Here is a 22500-nt window from a genome sequence, read left to right as displayed (position 1 = left end):
GTATGTGTTCAACGGAAATCTTGGTGGGAAAACGTGTCCGTCATTAACTTAATACTATAATTGGAAAAATGATTGATGCATAAGACATATCTGAAAAACAAACTTGAAACGCATAAGGGACGAAAAGCTTGTGAGTTTATAAAGGAGCGTATATAATGGAAAGTGTAGGATTTTACAGATAAATAATGAAAAGCACTACAATGCGTGGAGTACTGTATTATTATTTAATTGAGAAGTGATAAAATAAAAGTAAAGAAAAACTAAAAATAATGAAAACATAAAATATGTAATAAACAATAACGTGACTAGAAATATATTATGATTCATTTATAGAAATAAATTTTAAAATGTAAATGTGATGAAATCCGATTAAGAGACGATAAATGTTTAAATGACACATGGTAAATGATGAATGCTATGCAATAAATATTAAAAAGCTAGCTAGTTAGAATTTAAGACGAGGTCAGAGTTAAAAATGATAAGTGATAAAGAAGAGGAATTGTTTTAGAATTCCAAAATAGAAACAGTGGAAAGTAATGTAAAAATGAATGTATTGCAAAAAACAAATTTCTGGAAACCGATAAGATTATTCAATTGATATAAACAAATGATATATTACTAACAAATAATAATAGTAATAATAAAAATAAAAATAAATTCTATCTGCTATAGGCACAGAGCTTAAAATATTGGGGGAAGGGTAGTCGATTACATTAGCCCCAGTTCTTAGCTGGCACTTATTTTATCGAATCCGAAAGTATGAACGGCAAAGTCTACCTCGGCGAAATTTGAACTTAGAAAGTAAAAACAAACGGAATGCCGCGAAGCATTTTCTCCGATGTGCTATAGTGTGTGTCAGCTCGCTATTTTAATGATATTAACATTCCTTTATAATATAGGCACAAGGTGTGAAATTTATGGGGAGGGGGTAAGTTGATTACATCGACCCCAGTGCGTAACTGGTACTTATTTTATCGATCCTGAAAGCAAAGTCAACCTGGGCGCGGAATTTGAACTGAGAGCGTGAAGACGGAGAAAATATCGCTAAGCCTTTTGCCCGGTGTGCTAACGATTCTGCCCGTTCGCCACCTTTTTAATAATAATAATAATAATAATAATAATAATAATAATAATAAATATATAAATTTCGAATAAATATATCATAACTATGAAGTGAATGCAGTATAGATTTGAATAATAAGTAAATTTTAAAACCAAAGCAATGAAGAAAGCCAACAAATAGAAATAAGAATGTCAAAACCTAGGAAGGAAACTAACAAGGATAGTGGATATATGAAGATGAAGTCAAATGTATATATGTGAATATCAGTTGATTAGCTGTTGTAAAAAAAATGGATTAAAAATATCTTAGTGTGTTGAATATTTTAAGTTTACGCGAGGACACTATAATTTTGAATTTAACTTTAGAATTTCCCATTTTAACAAAGCGTAGCAACTTGGTCTAGTTTCGTTTATAAATGTAATACATATTAGAAGTCAAACTCTACCCAAAAAGTGAACTTTGAGCATGTATAAATGTACAAAGTTAGAACATATTCTGTAGAATTTGGCGACCGGCAAAATTACTAAACGACTGTCAGCGTTTCGTTTCTTTTACGTAGATATGGATGCATAGTGTGCTTGTGTTTATCTATATGTTTGTTTACGGCGATATTGTTTTGAGAGTGTGTCCATGTTCTGTAACTTAACGGTTCGACAAATGGTGTTGCAAAAATATGTACGAGACTGAAAGCACTGGGATATGATATATTCAAATTAGCGCTCCAGCATGGCCACAATCTAATGGGTAAATAGTCGAAAGCAGTAAACCAGTTAACAAACAGACACACGCATAAACACGCATACACACACACACACACATACACGCACACACACATACACACACACTCCTCACACTCAAAGAGTACTATAAAATATGGATTCATAGAATCATGTGGTTATCGTATCTGAGTTGAGCCGTAGATGTTACCATGATGTTCAGGTGATCTGATGAGCTAGCTTTCTTTATTTGCACGAATTCGTGAATAAACAGCAGTACAACACTGAGCATATATATTAATGCAACCATTTACGTATAATGTTTTGCATACTATAATTAGTAATCCATGAGGAAGTTTACCAAACAAATGTTTGGTAAACTTGACCATGGAAGTCATCTGTATAAGCAAATCTATCTTCACTTCTCACAACTTTTTAATTTATGCTTCTATGTGTGTATTTGTGTGTGTGTGAGAGAGTGTGAGTGTGTGCGCTACGCCATATGATAAATAGATCTACTTTAATCGATTTGATTGTTTATTGAAGTTGAAATAGAAGAAATAACGAAGGTTCGTATTTGTTTCTGTTCGTTTTAAATAAATATGATTCTTCTTACTACCTTATATAGTAGCCCATATCGACGCTTCATAAACAATAATCATATGAGAATGGGAGTTGAACGTAGGCGAAGTTTGAGCGCTAATTCCTAGGGTAAATTGTTGCGCGTTCAGCGCATCAATAACTTCATATATATATATATATATATTATATATATATATATATATATATATATATATATATATATATTAATATTATATATATCAGAGATTCACAAAAAAAACAACAACAAAAGACGAAGAAAGGTGTTGTAGACAACAAACATATGTATTAGTTTAACGCTCGGGAAATGAAAAAGTCTTTAACGTTTCGAGCCTACGGTCTTCCACAGAAAGAAACAAGGAGAGAAAATAAAGAATGTGTAGTGGCTAGCGATCTATCATGCCGGATATATATATATATATATATATATATATATATATATATATATTATATATATATTATTATATATATATATATATATATATATATATAAATACATATATACCATATATATGAATAGTAACTTACGAAACGTCGGTATGCTTGCATCTTTTAATAATTCCAAAATAATGATTTTTATTACTTTTATTCTACCTCAGTTATCTAATTGTATATATCTTTCGTACTTTTCATAAAAAACTTTATTTTTTTTATTTGCAATGTGCATTTTCGTTGATTTTCTTACTTTCCCCTGTATATATATATGCATATATATATATATATTATATATATATATATATATATATATATATATATATATATATATATATATATTATATATATATATATGAGAATACAGGTACAGTAGTGTCTTCATTAGTTCCTTGCTTGTCTCTTGATTATGCATCCATATTTTTTTTCCCATTTTAAGCATTCTGCTACCTTGGTAACCACACAACTTCATTATTATCTACGGTACTGCAGATGAATAAAATACGTTCTCTAAAAAAGCATACATTTATGAACACATAAAATATAAATAGAATGTAGTAAAAATAGATACACAGGTCTTTGACTTGTTTATCTCTCTATATATTTTTAATGTAAATTTTGTGTAGTTTCGGTGTTATAATGTTTAACAACATTTGCTACTATTTTTAGTTGAAGAACAACAATACAAGTGTAGTATATATATATATATATATATATATATATATTATATATATATATATATATATATATTATAGGGTATTTTTGTATTGAATTGAACATTTCAAATGACTTCTTTTTAAATTTACGTTATGTTATATACCCCACCCTATTTATGAAGTAGTCACTATATTAAATTATCTGAAACATTTTAAATAAATTCTTCTATTTACTTGTCAAATGAATAATGTTCTTTTTTTTTTAAAAAAAAAGTTTTTGTTTATTTACTTTAAAAATATTTTCTCTTACAGGAAACAAGACAATCGCGAAGGAAGGTAAGAATTTAAGTATCCCATTTAGAAATGTCTTTCATAAAGGTATGAAAACGAAAGTTCTTTATGTCGTTCTTTAACTATGAAGCTGGTCGCTGGTCGCTTACAATGCTTCTTTGTTCTGCAACAATTCAAGAATTAATAGCTTAAGGCAGTATTGTTTCAAACAAATGAGACACGTCACATCAATTCACTGGAATTATCTAACTTCCACTATACATAAGTTTTACAGCTTTACGAATAAATGCCTTGAAAATGATATGAAATAAGTCCAGCACACACACACACGCACACACACACAAGTAAACACACACATATATTCACACACATGCATACATATGTATCATATATGTGTGTGAGTGGGTGTGTGGTCGTGTGTATGCATGAGTGTTTATATAATATATATATATATACATACATATATGTATGTATATATATATATATGTATATATGTGTATATATATATATATATACATATATGTATATATGTGTATATATATATATATATATATATATATATATATATATATATATATATAATATATATATATATATATATATATATATATATATATATGTATATATATTATCTTCACGCTTCTCTTGAGTACAAATAGTAACAGCAACTAAATATCAGATATCACATTTGTCTGTTAGCAAATACATACTGACAGCGATGAGAAATATTAGTGCTAAAACTTTTACTGGTTATATTATTCTATCATTTATTAGAATCATTTTTGCCACTGATATAACATATACATGCAAGAGCAGATTTATACGGTAAACTATTAAAATCAAGACGCATAAGATAGATATGTCTAATCATATTGCTAGAATATATTTTCTATGTTATTAATATGAGATCTTTTAGTGGAGATAGAATTTAGATGAGTACATCATTGCAAAAAGAATAATACGATCAGAAGGGTCTAATTCGATTTATTACTGCTTTACACAGAGAGAGAGAGAGAGAGAGAGAGAGAGAGAGAGAGAGAGAGAGAGAGAGAGAGAGAGAGAGAGAGAGAGAGAGAGAGAGAGAGGCACATGCATATATACATATTGTTCCGAAAATAATGCCTGCTCTATGTGTTGTGTTTTGAAACGTAATTTTATCATAGTATTTTAATTATATTTTAGGTGATTTTCGACATACTTAATAATTGATGTATGCTCTTTAATAGTTTTCTACTGATTTCAGACAGAAAACATTCTTGAAGCATAGGCGCCCTTAATTATGAACATGAAAGAAAAAAGAATCTTCGCTTATTTTTCTTGCATGAGTTCAAGCTTGGGCACAATGCCTCCCAAACTGCTGCCAATATCAACAGAGCATGGGGAAAGGGGTCCACCAGTGATCGCTTAATGCGAAGGTGGTTTCGGAAATTCTGTAGTGGTGAGGAGAGCCTTGATGATGAAGAAGGTAGAAGACGGTCATGCAGTCTTGACAATGAACGATTGAAAGGAATTGTTGAACAAATCGCACGTCAAATTACCAAAGACATGTCGCGGGCACTTGGTGTCGGTATTGCAACTGTCTAACACAATCTGCAGAAGAGTGGCAAGGTGAAAAAGTTCAATGTCTTGATTATGAAGAGTCCCTCCAGCAAAAGATTATGGTGACTGTCTGGTGGTCTGCAATTGGTGTTGTCCATTACAGCTTTCTGGAAGCCAATCAGAGCTTTACAGCAGAAGTTTACTGCAATCAACTTTCTAAAATGCATGCTCCCCTGGAAAAAATGAGACCTGCATTGGTGAATCGGCGTGGCCCAATTCTGCTCTACGATAATGCAAAGCCACATGTTGCAAGAATGACGCTGCAAATACTCACAGACTTGTGATACGAGACTTTACCACATCCTCCATATTCTCTTCATCTTTTACCCAATGAATAGCATTCTTTAAATCATTTACACACGTTTTTAAGTGATAAAACTTTCAGGTCCAAACTAGTACTGGAATCAGCTTTCAAAGATTTCTTAGCATCGAGGCCAATAAATTTTTATCGACGAAGCATAAATAATGCCGTTGATGGATGACAGAGATGCATAGATGTTCACGGCTCATACTTTGACTAATCAAAACATTTCTATTGTTAATTTTTCCAGAATAACATTGTCTATGAAATCGGCCATTATTTTTAGAACAACCTAATACATACATATATATGTATGTATGTCTGTTCTTACAACACATTAGAAGCCCTGAACCTAATTTAATGTTACGTGTTTAATATTACTTTAATACTGGTGATATCGACATTAAAATAATTGTCTCAGAGGAAAGGTATCTTTAATGGTTGAAATAGATTCTATAAAAAACGAATAAAATCTTTTACTAGTCAAATGAATTAGATCTAGCCATCTGACTACATTAATATCTCTCGTACAATTCTCTCGACTGATCTGTTAAAGTAAAAAAATATTCGTTTGTCAAATTTCAATAACATAATGTTAGATTAAATTTATTCGTTATCAACCAAGGATTGAACCGTAAATGCAGGCTTTTACTGAGGCATATCAAAGCCTGTGGTGATGAAAGGTCATATGACAGACGGTGAGATGTTCGATCGAATGCTCGCTTATTATGTTCATTCCTATACATAAACGTATGTTTTTTGTGTGTTTAAATGTTATTCACAAATGTATAACTCAATAGATACTAATTAGGCATAACCAAATGTGATAATTAGTTTTGCTTCGTATTTTCAATTAAACTCTTTCCAGATTACACCTTTTCATATCTTACGTCATTTTTGTTCACGTGTGTTCTTACAACCTCTTAGGGTTTGATTCTTAACTAAAACTAAATATTTTTGAGTACTGTAGCAGAAATATCCTTTGTGGAAATAACAAATATACTGAAAATTTTGATGAATTCAGTCATTATCTTTGCTAACCAGTATCATATGCTTTACGAGCAGAAAATATTCTTGTTTCTTTGAACACAGTGCAACCATATTTGAAATAAATAATCCAGATGGACTTGTACATACACATCTGCGAGTAAACAGAAGATAAGGATGTTTTGAAAAGCTTGTAATAGAGTGACTCATAATCGTTACCTCAGGCCTTCATAATGACAACGTTTGGTGCAAATTAAAATTTTACTGTATACCTGCTTGCTTTTACTTTTTACTAGTGACGATTGGATTCTTGGTCTTCATGATAATTAATATATTCGCTTCCAATGAAACAATATATATATATATTATATTTATTAATTATACATTGGTTCTACAGTCCAAGAATTGTACTTTACATGCACATGCTTGAACTGAAGAATAGTGAAGAAACTGTGTTAGTGGTTGAAATGCAACAACTCCAGTAGCCCGATCAGCCAAATGGATTTGCCCCAGAAGATAATCTCGTACATTAATATAAAAAAAAGTTACACTTTCTGAAGAAATGATGTAATTTCTTTAAATAACGTCTCTTTATTTCTGTACTCTAGAGATACAAAAGGCAACATTGACTTAGGAACCTGAATGGAAACGCACATTATAAAATAGAAGGTTATTTAATAAGCGCTCCACTAATTCTTACTAAGTTATCACTTATTTTCTAAGTTATCACTCAATCAGTAGAAGTAGAATCCAAACCACATCCAAATCACATCAAAGTGTCGCAAGAAATTCAAGACACGCTGGATAATGTTGTCCTAGATAAACCATATTTGAAAATAAGGCAAGATCATGACAGACGCATTTGATCATACGTCAGCTTTACTTTCCAGGTCAGACCTGAGTCTAACCAATACCAGCGATTACAATAATTCTAAAATGTGTCTAGTATTGAAATCGAGATTCGGCCGATTCTATCGTTCGAAACAACTGAGACATACAATAACCAAGAAAATAATCGCTTTTTAACGCTAAATTCTATTACAGTTGGACATTGCGTATACAAGGGAAAGCTTTATGCTCAAAGTGAAACTTGGATGGATGGCTGCGATTTAGAATGTTCATGCTTGGATAGTCACACTGGTGTTTTTTCATGTTGGAATAAGTAAGTATAAGAATTCTTTTATTTATTTCTAATCTTACAATTGAATAATTTAGAAATACCTAACGTGGTTTCATAAAGTCATTCAGGGTTTTAATAAAAATGATATATTCTCTGTAATGTTATACATCTAATAAGACGTATTATTCTATATAACGTCTACAGTTATATATAACTTACAACTGTGTATTAACGACTGTACTTTGGTACATATAATTGGAAGTATTTATGCACACGATATAAGCGTAATGAAATAGTGAAAAATGTTTGATGAATCGATTTTCGCAGTTGCACATCCATGTTAAGCAATTTTGTTTCACTACATCTTGCAGACATTTCTAATTAAAAGGTAAAAGTTTGAGGATGACGATGCTTCGACGCATTAATTTGTCTTTATGTATGTGTGTGAATTTATAGCAATAAATTTTATTACAATTATAAAAGGAAATATCTGTATAAGAAACCATTCTTAGCCTTAGATAATTTCTTTCAATGTAAGAAAGAACTACACTTTTGTTGGTATATACACATTTTCCCTGTCATATATGACTCAATCTTCTATAGGCACAAGCGTAGCTGTGTGGTAAGGAGCTTGCTTCCTGACCACATGATTCCAGTTCCAGTCCCACAGCGAGGCACCTAGCGCAAGTGTCTTCTACTGTGAGTGTATTTGGTACACGGAAACTGAAAGCAGCTCGTCGCATATAATTAAATAAATAAATGAATATATATATATATGTGTGTGTGTATCTATGTCTGCTGTGTGTCTCTGTGTCTATGTCTGTCTCCCCATGACCACTTGACAACTGGTGTAGGTGTATTTACATCCCCATAACCTAGCGGTTCGGCAAATAATTCGATAGAATATGCACTAGGTTTAAGAAACAAGTTCTGGGATTGATTTGTTTGACTAAAATCAATCAAGCCAGTGCCCCAGCATGGCTGCAGTTAAATGATTGAAACAAGTAAAAGAATTAAATAATACAATATGTGCAAAAAAACAAAAACTATACTTCCGGATTCAGCCTCAATTGGGCAAGTGACTTCTGCTGACCAAAATCCTTGTGAGTGGATTTGGTAGACGGAAACTGAAATGAAACCCGTCGTGCATATATATATATATATATATATATATATATATATATATATATAGGCATACTTCGGCTTAAGTTGTTTCGATTTAAGTCGTTCTCGATTATATATCGGTATTCAAAAATAACATATGAAAAAATAAAAATCTAGTTAAGTAATTTTACTTCACTTTACGTCTGCCCGCCATAAATATTGGAATCGTGAAATCACTAGCAAACCGTTAAAAGCACATAAAATCATGTTACTGTACAATAAATAAGAAAAAAAGCCTATAACATCATATTAAAATACGTACAGTAAATATTAAGATACACACCATAAAGTAGTGTAGCTTAGTGAATGAAATCACGAAATCACAAAATCACCAAATTCTATGTACGTACTGGTAAATTCAAAATATTTTTTTTTTGCTATTGCGAAATAATAATAATTAATGAATTTGTTTTGTAAGCTTAAAGAAGGCTTTTATTTTACCATGTATTATTGCAAACCACATTCATAAATAAAGCATCCGCGATGTACGGTAAACGCCGCCAAATTGTATTCGTAAATCTAGATTATTTTATTTTACTGTATTGTATTAAAAAATAAAAAGTATTTGTTTGTAAGCTAAAAATAGATTTTTATTAACCATATATTATTGAAAATGCATTCATAAATAAAGTACAGAACTGGGAATGGTTATCGGTTTAGCCTAGAGACAATTTAATTCGACATAAGTCGTATCTCCTGGAACCAATTAACGATGTAGGGTGAGGTATGCCTGAATAAATATATGTATATGTGTGTGTCTGTTTTTGTCCCCCACTACCCGCTTGATAACCGATTTTGGTAAGTCCTGCGGTCAAATTCTTCGACTAAAAAACCTTTTAAGGACATACTCCAGCATGGCCGCAGCCAAATGACTAGAACAAGTAAAAGAACAAAAAATACATACGTGCGTACATACGAATATACATACATAGATACACATATACACCTATGTATATATATTGGGTCATCACATAGATAATGCGGCTTTTTATACTTTTATTTTTCAAAATTATGATAAAGTTCTTTTTTAATCTAAAATATGCTCTCCTTCATTTTCTACAATGCTCTCCCATCTATCTAGTATACGTGCAAAATTCACTTGTCTGTGACGAAAAATTCTTCTCCAGTAATATTTTGACCTCGTCTACAGAATTCATATTTTTTCCGTCCAAATGATTTTGAAGACTGCGGAATAAATGATAATCAAATGGGGCATTGTTCGGCGAATATGGTGGGTGGGGCAGCGTTTCCCATTAGACTCGGAAAGTTTGTTAGGAAGCCATTGATCCAATTTGCTGACTTTTCTGATAGTACGCAGGTGTCGGTGAATGATTGAATGATTAAATCCAAGCTTTTCTGCTAGCTCCTCAACAGTTACGATGGGATTTTATTCTACCAAGATTTGCAGGATGTCCTCGTCGAGCTCTACAGATCTTCCAGGACCAGGCTTATCTTCCAGTGTGTTGTTTTCAGCTATGAATTTCTGGAACTACCGTTGATACTGGCTTACACTTATTGTCCGATCCCCATACACTGCATTGATACTCCTTGCACTTTCGGTTGCGTTGTTGCCTTTATTGAACTCATAAAGCAAAATATGCAGAATATGCTCCATTATAGCTTTGAAAACATAACTCTTAAAATCGAACTGCACTCTTCAAACCTTGTTCTAAGAATAAGTACAAAATATATTACCACTTACTTTTAGTTTATGCAATTGGAAAAACCGCATTATATATGGAGTGACCCTATATATATAAGTTTTCGAATTTCCTTTCAGATGTCCTATTTACCACAACCTTCCACCAATGTGCACTTTGGTCGACGTTGAAGGAGAGTGTTGCAAGAAGCCCATTTGCAACTTCAACGGTCAACATACGAAAACTACTGGTCATAACAAGGGTAAAAGCCTTGGTGTTGGTAAGTAAAATCTATTTTAAGAGAACATGTCAACTATTTTAATAGGATAGTTATTATTAATAAAAATGTTGCTATGATGATATTTGCTCTGAATTTTCAGAATCGAATTTAACGGAATTTAATCAACTTCTCATTAATATTTTTAGAAACGTTTTCTTTACATTCTCTTCCTAATCATTCTTATTCGCTGATTATTAATATTACAATAATGTTAATAATAATAGTAATAATAATAATTGTTGGAATAATGTTGTATGAAATCTGAAAATTCGATTTTCCTTGCAGTCTAAATGTAATGTTTAATTCAGATTTATGCTTGGTGACTTTTTCCAGTGTAGTTTTTTCGGAATCTTAACATCATGTAAAATGGTATTCGCAGCATATGAATATTGCTTTAAAATGTTGGTGCAAGCTCAGCAATTTCGGGGGAGGATGTAAGTCGATTACTTCGGTCCGAGTATTCAACTGGTACTTATTTTATCGACCCGATAGTTGAAAGGGAAAGTCGACCTCGGCAGAATTTGAAGTCAAAACGTTAAGAGGGATGAAATGCCGCTAAGCATTTTACTCGGCACGGTAACAATTCTGCCAGCACGCTGGCTTACAGTATAGGAAAAACATATTGCATTCTATTTGTAATGTATAATATATTGTTTTTTGCAACCGTTGTGGAATAACTACTACTGGAGTATAGTATTAATACTTTATTGTTGACAGATAACAGGTCTATCATTAATTGTTAGAATAACATGTGTAGACCTGTTATTTGTCAACAATTTCATTTGATTAGAGAAAGATTAGGCAAGTCAACAATTTGCGATTCTGATCTAAAGAAAATTCCAGAAGCAGTATCACATTATACGTTATGTGCTTATGGTTTAATTGGAATTCAGAGTCAAAGGCTAATGAAATATCTGCTAATTCTAAACTTGATGAAATAATTAGAAATTGAGTAAGCAGCGGTAATCATGGTACGTATTTAAAGACAGATGAATAGAGTTAGTGATTGTATAATTTCCCCTCCAAAGTGTTGACTAGTTCTGCCCATAGGGTGTGGCTACGTTCTTTTTAAATACTGTTTCATCTATCCTCGTAAGTCAAGTTGATTGTTAAAACAGAAAGATCAGTAAATATTGTTAACAACAAAACTGTTCGTGATAGTAAAACTTTACACCATGAGACACACACACAACACATACACACACCACACACACACACACACACACACAACACACACACACACACACACACACACATATATATATATATATATATATATATATATATATATATATATATATATATATATATATATATATATATATATATATTATATATATAATATTGTATATATATATAATATTGTTTCGTCAAGGCAAGATCAACAAAAGAGTACCCCATCTGGTGGGAGATAAATATTGTTTAATAAAAACAGTATAAGTTTTTGTGAGCTGCTAATAGTTTCATACGATGAAAATACAGACACCATTTTATAACCCGTCTGGTACTTTCACGCAATCCTAATGCTCTGTCCACAATGCCTCGTCAAGCTAAAACAGGACGATAAAATAAGAGAAAATACGAGAAAAGGCAAGAACTAGATGCAAAAGGTGGAATGTTGAAAAGATCAGAACACGAAAAGAAATAGATAAAAGAAAAAGGGGAGGCTTAGAGTTATCTACACTTTGACTACAAAGTCATAAGACTGAATGGATAGGGGCCTAGAGTCTGCGGTAGAACTGCTTAGTCCGGAGAGGTTGGTATTTTCTAATTCTTCAACAAGAACTTATCCATATATTTACTTCTAAAAATTTCAGATCTAGAATTCAGCTGTGCGGTAGAGTTTGAAAAGGATATGCAATCTTTCAGCTAAGCATAGCATACATTTTTTTATCCTGTGTCATATGCTGTGAACTTTTCAACTATTTAATGGTTTTTGGTGTGGCGTTATACTTTAAAACCGATACGTGGCTAGCCAACTTAGCTGCTTTACTCTTGTTCCTCTGACGGAAGGAAGATATGTAGTTAGTATATATATATATATATATATATATATATATATATATATATATATATATATATATATATGTGTGTGTGTGTGTGGTGTGTGTGTGTGTGTGTGGTGTGTGTGTGTGTGTGTGTGTGTCTGTGTTTGTCCCCAGCATCGCTTGACAACCGATGCTGGTGTGATTACGTCCCCGTAACTTAGCAGTTCGGCAAAAAGGACCGATAGAATAAGTACTAGGCTTACAAAGAATAAGTCCTGGGGTCGATTTGCTCGACTAAAGGCGGTGCTCCAACATGGCCACAGTAAAATGATTGAAACAAGTAAAAGAGTAATAGAGATATGGTAAATGCATATCAAAAATTAATTCTTTCCTTTTCTTAATCAGTTATTTTTCTTATATTTTATCTGTAAATATCTTTCTTCATCTGATATATTTCTCCTACTCTTTTAGATGTTTGTATGTATGATGGCCATCCATATTACCAGGGACAAACCTGGCAGTCTGGCTGTGAATACAATTGTAAATGCGTAGATTCCTCGTCTGGATATTGGACGTGTGACTCAAGGTAAGTTTATCACGTATTTATGATTTTCTATTTTTAATTAAAATTTCTAAATAAATATTTTTGAGTATGAGTTTGAAATAAATTTAATAATTCAGTTTATTTTATTAATGATTACTTTGGCAGTTGAACGATACAAAGAAAAGTAGTATGGCTTCTGTGCACATTCGCCAAGCGTTCTATGTTTTTTTCTCTCTGGGTGCAGGCAAGGCTGCGTGTATAGAAGCTCGTTTCGCTACCATATGCTTTCGGGCTTATTCCTACTGAGCGGCACCTTGAACAAGTGTTTTCTACTATAGTCCCAGGCAAACCAAAGATTAGTGAGTGAATATGGTTGACGGAAACCACTGCATCTATATATATATATATATATATATATGTGTGTGTGTGTGTGTGTGTGTGTGTGTGGTGTGTGTGTGTGTGTGTGTGCGTGTGTGCGTGTGTGTGCGTGTGTGTGAGTGTGTATTTGTATGTATTTGCTTGACATCCCACCGTCGCTTAAGAACCAATGTAGTTTTTATTGCGTTCTCGTAACTTAGCAGTTCAGTAAACAGTGTTGTGACATTAAGTACCAAACTTAAAAAAAAGTAAAGGTATTAATTTGATATTAAAATGGTATAAATTCCACTAACCTCAGCGTGGCTCAATTTCAGCAAATTAAAAGAATAAAGGAATTAAGGAATAGTTGCCAATGTCCTTATTGAATAATTCGTCGACAGTTTATAAAATTTGAATATTTATTAATGCTCTTAAATAATTTATTTTCTAATAAACAACTGCATTTATTTAATTAATACATTCTAAAATAATATTTATTATTTTCTCGAAATCTTGATAGCACGTTTAATCAAAAGGTTTGTTGAAATTTATTGAGAGGATTAAAAAAAGATATAACTACTACTTTTTAATTAAATTACTGAAATTGTTTAACATTCTAGCGGAATTCATAAATTTTTGTATCTCTGCCAAAAATATAGGAAATCGTGTTAGTCGCTGTTTTTGAAAGAGTGTTGATAGAATGAAACAACAGAAATATTGGTTTCAAATTTTGGCACAATGCCAAAAATCTTTAGGGTGTAAGTCGATTACATTGACCCCAGTACTCAGCTGGTACTCTTTTTATCGAGCACGGGAGGATGAAAGGCAAAGTCGACTTCGGCTGAATTTGAACGTAAACACGAATAAAATGCCGCTACGCAGGAGCGGTTGGCTGCCAGAATAAGTGACAGGTGATATTTCGAGTCAGAATGTAGTCTTTTTGTGTTGAAGCTATTTGTTAGAAATACCAACAAAATTTCATTAAATCGTACTATTTCAGTCTAAATTGAAATAAATTTGAACGCTGACCTCGTGGTGGGGGTGGTGGTGGTGGTGGTGTGTGTGTGTGTGTGACAAAAACAACAAAAGTACACCATCAACAGCTTACATTTTATTTTTCCTTTCACTGTTGGCAAAAAACTCCTCAGTACTATTCATTTGTAAACAAAAATTGAGAGCATAATTCATAGAATAGTATCGAACAATAAGAATAGCTACGAGATATGTTTTGAAAAAGCCGACTATATTGTTTAAAATGGGTTTTTGTGCAAATAATTTATTTCTGCATCTCATAAAGCAAATTGTAGATATAATAATAATAGTCATAATAATGTGAAGGTGCAATTGCGCAGTGGTTAGTGCAGCGGATTCGCGGTTGTAGGATCGCGAATTCGATTCCCAGACCGGGCGTTGTGAGTGTTTATTGAGCGAAAACACCTAAAAGTTCCACGGGGCTCCGGCATGGGGTGGTGGCGATCCCTGCTGTACTCTTTCGCCACAACTTTCTCTCACCCATTCTTCTGTTGGCCTGATCGCTTAGCCAGTGAGGTGGCGTCATTTGAAGGCTAAAACAATGCGAAGCGCATTGTGACCAGCAATGTGTAGTAACATCTGAAAGCCTGGTCGGTCACGGTGGTGGTAGTCATAATAATAATGATTTCAAAGTTTTGTCACAAGAGGAGCTTCGGGGAGGGGGGATTAAGTCGATTACATCGATCCCAGTGCATAACTGGTACTTATTTAATCGACTCCGAAAGGATGAAAGGCAAAGTCGACCTTGACAGAATTTAAACTCAAAACGTAGTGACAGGCGAAATACCTATTTCTTTACTACCCACAAGGGGTTAAACACAGACAGGAGAAACAAGGCCAGACAAACGGATTAAGTCGATTATATCGACCACAGTGCGTAACTGGCACTTATTTAATCGACCCTGAAAGGATGAAAGGCATTGAACTCATAACGTAGCGGCAGACGAAATACCGCTAAGCATATCGCCCGGCGCGTTAAAGATTCTGCCAGCTTGCCGCCTTAATAATAATAATAATAATAATAATAATAATAATAATAATAATAATAATAATAATAATGATGGTTTCAAATTTTTCCACAACGGCAGCCATTTTGGGGAAGAGATGTGTTGATTACATCGACCCCAGTGTTCAACTGGTACTTAATTTATCGACCCCGAAAGGTTGACCTCAGAAACATTTTGCCCAGCTTGCTAAAGATTCTGCCAGCTCGCCGCCTTAATAATCTATACTATAATTACGCTATTTACGTCTGTGCGTGTGTCTGTGTCAAAAGTTTGTTACCAAACTCCTCCGCAACCACTGGACCCATTTCGACGAAACTTACAGTATTCCTTTCTAATGTACATTCGGTTGTTAATTCTGTTCTGGTAACTAATTCATTGAATAGTGTTGCCAAAGAATTTTGGAAGCTGATTCGGTGGAAATTGTTAAACTCGGCTGATATTCCCACTTGCAGCCTTCATCTCGTGCCACTGAATTTCTAGGCAGTGGGCCATATTTGCAGTGTTATTCAATTTTCTTTTTCTCTTCCAATTATTATCCATTATACTCTTCGATTGTACTACAAGATTTTGTCCCTTGTCCCTCCAGTTCATGTTAGTGTACTGTCCAGTGTTACATGTTTTTGCAAAATTGGTGTCCCCTTCAAATACTTTGATTTCGTAAAAGAAGCGTTCGCTCTAAAATTCAAAACAGCATCTTATCATGCATACCTTTGATAAGTTCTGCTAAAGCCCTTCTTTATTTCCAGGATACTTTGTATATTTTGTATTATATTCCTTGGCTATTAGTTTCCTTTACAGTTTTCACATTAGATATCTCTTTTCGTATTTCGTTACGAATATATCTCATCACTTTTTGATACCATATAGAATATTTTCTTAACAGTTTGATAGGTTCGGCAGAGGCGGGCTTTAATCTCTGGTGATAATTTCATTTTGCCCTCAACATTTCTTCCACTGTTACTGAATGCATCAAATCATTCAGTTTGTTCTAAGGAGAGTTTATTTGCGTGGACAGAATTTCTTGCAGAGCGCTGTTACTCATGTCTATTCTTATGTGAAGTTGTCTGTTCGTGTGTAGTATGAGCATGACTTCCCTTTAATCCATGTTTATCGATTTTGTTAGGATGTCTTCTTGTGTTCATCATCATCATCATCATTATCATCATTATCATTATTATTATTATTATTATTATTATTATTATTATTATTATTATTATTATTATTATTATTATTATTATTATATTATTATTATTATTATTATTATTTAAGTTCAAGAAAATAACAACAGAAGCATAAAATAAATAGACAGAATCAAAATTTGATATAGTCAGAATGCGGATTATGGTGGAATTGATGCTGCTATTGTCATTTCAGCGATTGACTTTGAAGTAGTAGTAGTAGTAGTAGTAGTAGTAGTAGTAGTAGTAGTAGTTTTGATAGTATACATATGTCATAAGCACAAAATTATTCTCCTCGACTCTCTCTGATGTAATCGAAGAGTTCAGAGTGTACTAGAGTGTACGTGTCTGTCTGTTTGTGCCTATGTGTATGAGAGAATGTGTGTGAGTGCGTTTATTTATGAATATGTGTAAAAGACATTTGGAGAAAAATCTACGTGTGCTCAGGATAAATAACGAAAGCGTATAGAGCATAGAGCAAATGTCAGAACTTAGCCCAATGCCGATAACATTCATACGATTTGAATTATAATCACTAAATAGTATTTGCAGAAAAAGGGGAAAAAGTCAGATTCATTACAAAAATAAATGGCAGCATGTTTTGTTGGTTCCATGAGAATATAGGTGAAGTTGAAATAAAAACAAAAACAATACAATATAAATATAAGTTAAAATATTCAGAAAGCAAAATGCGGCGTGGATAAATATGACGCTGATGATGAACGAGAGTGACGAGGAGGATGTTGATGATGACGATGATGATGATGATGATGAAAATGTGCCAGAAGCATTATATAGTGTGAGTTGAATTATTGAATCATATTTTTATTTAGGGGTTCTTCACACAAGACTCTTATAATTTTACCTACCCCAGCAACTTCAGATCATAGTTTTCAAGAAACTTCACTTCAAGTACCGATAAATGTTAGCATGTTTAGAGCTACTTCAATGGACCTCCCACAGTACAATAATTACATTTTCATCTATCTTGTAAATCAGTATATATATATATATATATATGTATGTATGTATGTATGTATGCATGTATGTATGTATGTATGTATGTATGTATGTATGTATGTATGTATGTATGTATGTATGTATGTATGTATGTATGTATCTATCTATCTGTGTGTAACACCATATATATATATATATATATACACTGATGTGTTGCCAGAAAGAATACATGTATATATATATATATTATATATATATAATATATATATATATATAATATATATATACATAATGCATATTTATATGTATGCATGTATACACACATACAAATATATATATATACGTGTGTATATGCATATATATCTATAAGTATATATATATATATGTGTGTTTGTGTGTATGTGTGTGTAGGTATATGCATACGTGTATATTTATATATACGTGTATATATATATATATTTATATATATTACATATTTATATATGTTTATATATATATATAAATGTTTACATATATATAAATATGTATATATATATATGTATATATATATATAATATATATATATTATATATATATATATGCATATATATATAAATATATATATATAAATATAAATATATATATATATGTATATATATAGATATAAATATGTATGTATACGTATACGTATGTTTATATATATATATAAATATGTATATATATAAATATGTGTTTATGTATATATATATAAATATATATTTATATATATATATATTATATATATATATATAAACTCATATAATGAGTGTATTTTTGCGCATGTGTTTTACTTAAACAGATCAATATTCTAGATTTTCCTGAAGATATCTTATTGACATCAGTTCACAAAGTTGTATAAGTGAGCTGCATTGATCGTTTCTAGGGAGAGCTTTAAAAGTTTCTATATAGAAATAATTGAAGTAGTTTTGACAACAAAGTTTTCTCTCTAAGGTAAAAAGGGTTTTAAGAAAGCTAGGAAATTTCTCCTTTCCATATAAACCAATGAAACAAATAAAATCTATGCACACGCTACTGTGTGTGTGTGAATATATATATATATATATATATGTACAGTTATGCACAACTGTAATCGATGTATACAAATTACTTTAAAAATAACGCCAATGGGGAAATGGATCAAGAACAGTCGGGTATTATTTCGTTTGAAATTACATGTTACACGTTATGTAATATGTCATACACAGCAGAGTCAAAAGTTCGTCAAAATACTAACATAAAAGCACACGTTCGAATCCGGAGCAAATTATCTGCGGATCCAAACCGCACAATATGTATGTAGAAGCATTAAGCATATAACGCCGATTTCCTGTGAGGTCAGTTTTAAGGGACTGGATTTGAATGCAATAAAATAAGGATTGTCATTTATTCCAATTTTCTATTATCATTGATTGGGTAAGTCCTTGCACTAAAGAAGATCATCTTCAGTTTATAGCACTCACAACGAGGTCATTCGATAGTCTCCAGTCTCCAGGTCTAATAAACGTCATTAGTATATAATCGTTCCTTTCTCCCTGTAGATTTTTAATTTCTATGCCTCTATCTCTAAGGAGGAGCTAGATAAAATTGTACACAAGTTAAGGACATAATCTTCCATGCTATAAAGACTTTACTCTTCAGTGAGAACGCAGAGTGAGTCAAGACTACCGATACAGAGGGTGCTTTCGATGTGAGCATGGGGTCATATGATGAAGCAGGCATATGCGATCTCATTGGAATATTCATACTCGACACGTAGGGCAAAACTATTCCTGGTGTATATTTGTATATTTCGCCATGCCCTAGCTTTAACCACAAATTCCAATGGACCAGCACAAGATCGGTTTAGGAAGGATATTATCCAAATGATGAAAGCTTTCCGTCTTAGCATAGCTACAGACACCAACCTGACGGTTGTCAATTTCCTACATGTATCCTCAGATTTAAATAAGAATATTTACAAACCTTATAGGAAGCCCAACGATAGACTTAGTTATATTAATGTAGGTTCCCGCCATCCCCCCATAGTGTTTAAAAATTTAGTTAAAAATATTAGCAAGAGAATATTTAGTCTCTCCGCCAATAGGAACATTTTTAATAGTGTTGTCCCAATATATAATAAAGCTCTAAAAGATAGTGGATTTAGCGAGGAAATAACCTACACACCTGTTACCATTCCAGTAATAAAGAAAAAGAAACATAGGAATAGTAAAACTATCTGGTTCACACCCCCTTACTCCCCCGAAGTGACCTTTAATATAGGTAAATATTTCCTATCACTAATAGATAGGCATTTTTCAATCAATAATAATTACAGAAAGCTCTTCAATAGGCATAACCTAAAAATTAGTTTTAGCTCAACTACTAATTTAAAAAATATAATTGTACACAAAAACAAAAACAACAAAATGAAACTAGCTCTTCATACAGGGATAAAAATTTGTGCCCGCTAAATGGAGTTTGCATGTCTGAGACCATCATCTATGAAGCCACCGTAGACTCTACAACTACTAAGAGCACAGTTTCGACGAAGAAATATGTGGACCTTACACAGGGGAATTTCAAGGCCAAGTGCAACAATCACAATCGAGCTTCAGACAATGGGAAAACAGAAAAAGAACCAAATTATCCAGTTATATGTGGTCCTTAAAAGAAAAAGGTGTCAACTATAACATCCATTTGAAGATCTTAGCCAAGTGTAACCCTTACACCAACGGCAGGGGAATGTGCGGTCTTAATATATATATACATTAATTAATTACAGGCGATCTCGTGGCTATTCTTCTGGAATTTCCACAGGGTGTCACAACTACATTAGACGGATATATATTTGTGTGTGCGTAGGTGTTCACAAATTTATATAACCATATGCATATATCTATATATGTATGTATGTATTATGTATGTATGTATGTATGTATTTATGTATGTATGTATGTATGCATGTATGTATGAATGCATATATGTATGTATGTATGTATGTATGTATGTATGTATGTATGTATGTATGTATTTATCGAAGTATCAATGTTAAGGCGTTTGGGGAACATAACTCACACACACACGAGCAAACTTCGAATTTTTCTATCCAAAAAGGATTTTCAACACAGTATTTACTTATGTTCCTACACAGAGGTATTATTTATACCTGTATGTAAAGACTTCAAGATATTCATAAAAAAGAAATTAGTTAACGTTCTATCAAAATTTTGTAAAATTATCATGACACCATATATATATATATATATATATATATATATATATATACATAAACTAACTCAACTTGTATATACATTAAGACAACTTCATATTTCACCTTTTGTGTTTTTAAACCATTAGATGTCCAACTTATATTGGATTGCCAGCAGAATGTTCCCTCATGAAAAGAGCAGGAAAATGTTGTGGAGAAGTAAACTGCGCCTTCAATACCCACTTTGGAAGGTTTAAGGGAGAGGGCAAGAGAGTTGCCATAGGTAAGTATAAGGCTCTAAAACAAAATTAAGCGACTGAATTACGAACTATTGTATATGTTCTACTAAATTACAACAATGTTCGAAAGCATAGATATCTTTCTTTCTTTCTTTCCTCCTCTGCAGGTATAGCTTTCTTCTCACAAGTAGATTTTCCTTGCAGTTAATCCATAGAATAAAATAATACTTTTAAATACAGATTTACATCTTGTACTAGGTATATTTAGATAACATATATACATATATATATATATATATATATATATATATATATATATATATATATATGTGTGTGTGTGTGTGTGTGTATATATATATAAAAGCACACACGGGCATGTATGATTGTGTATAGAAGAATATATTACTCCAAGAAATTCCATCTTTGATTTTCACATTTTATTTACAATCTTATAATAATATAATATAATATAATATAATATAATATAATATAACATAATGATAGAATATTAAATGTACATTCTGATTGAATTAGTACTTTCCTGCATTAAACTATGCAATCTTCAGGTTCATGTAGTAGTGGTGACAGTTATGTTTTACTATATATATATATATATATGTATATATATATATATATATATATATAATTAACCTCTCCCCACCAAAAAAAAAACGCAAGAAAAAAACAACGCGAAAACGTGGTGCAGTTCACAGATTAGATCCAGAGATGATCATATAGAAGGCATTTAGTATTGCTCAAAATATTCAAGTTTAAATTCCGATGTCTTTACCGGAGATCATTCCACAAGGTAAACAAAGATCATAAGAGGAATCAATTTGAGGCAGTTATGTGAATAAACAAATTAGATAAGTCAAGTATATTAAATATATTAAATACACCAAATACAAAATATGTATAGATGTACACATGCAAAACGAGAGAAAGAAAAATGTAGAAACTTTCAAATGATGAATTTTTAAGTATAAATATATAGATATTTATATTAATAGATCCAATTAAAAGGAGAGAAGAAACAGCTGTTTCTGGGGGCTCAGCGACCCATAATAATGTTGGTAGATTTAGTTCATCACAATACGCAACCGTATAGATGCAATTACCATTGGATAAGATGTTCATCCGT

General features: G+C 32.1%; 1 protein-coding gene across 1 annotated transcript in view; it reads left to right on the top strand.

Moving 5' to 3' along the window:
- Nucleotides 1–22500, top strand: part of LOC115210527 — a 139410-nt gene that overhangs the window by 45302 nt on the left and 71608 nt on the right. Inside the window, exons 13-17 of the mRNA XM_036502240.1 lie at nucleotides 3780–3803; nucleotides 7690–7807; nucleotides 10710–10849; nucleotides 13309–13423; nucleotides 21270–21403. Coding sequence (XP_036358133.1) covers nucleotides 3780–3803; nucleotides 7690–7807; nucleotides 10710–10849; nucleotides 13309–13423; nucleotides 21270–21403 — 531 coding nt within the window. The remainder of the gene's footprint in view (nucleotides 1–3779; nucleotides 3804–7689; nucleotides 7808–10709; nucleotides 10850–13308; nucleotides 13424–21269; nucleotides 21404–22500) is intronic.

This window comes from Octopus sinensis, linkage group LG4 (assembly GCF_006345805.1).
Source record: "Octopus sinensis linkage group LG4, ASM634580v1, whole genome shotgun sequence".
NCBI lineage: Eukaryota > Metazoa > Mollusca > Cephalopoda > Octopoda > Octopodidae > Octopus > Octopus sinensis.
This window is presented reverse-complemented; position numbering and strand designations above follow the sequence as displayed.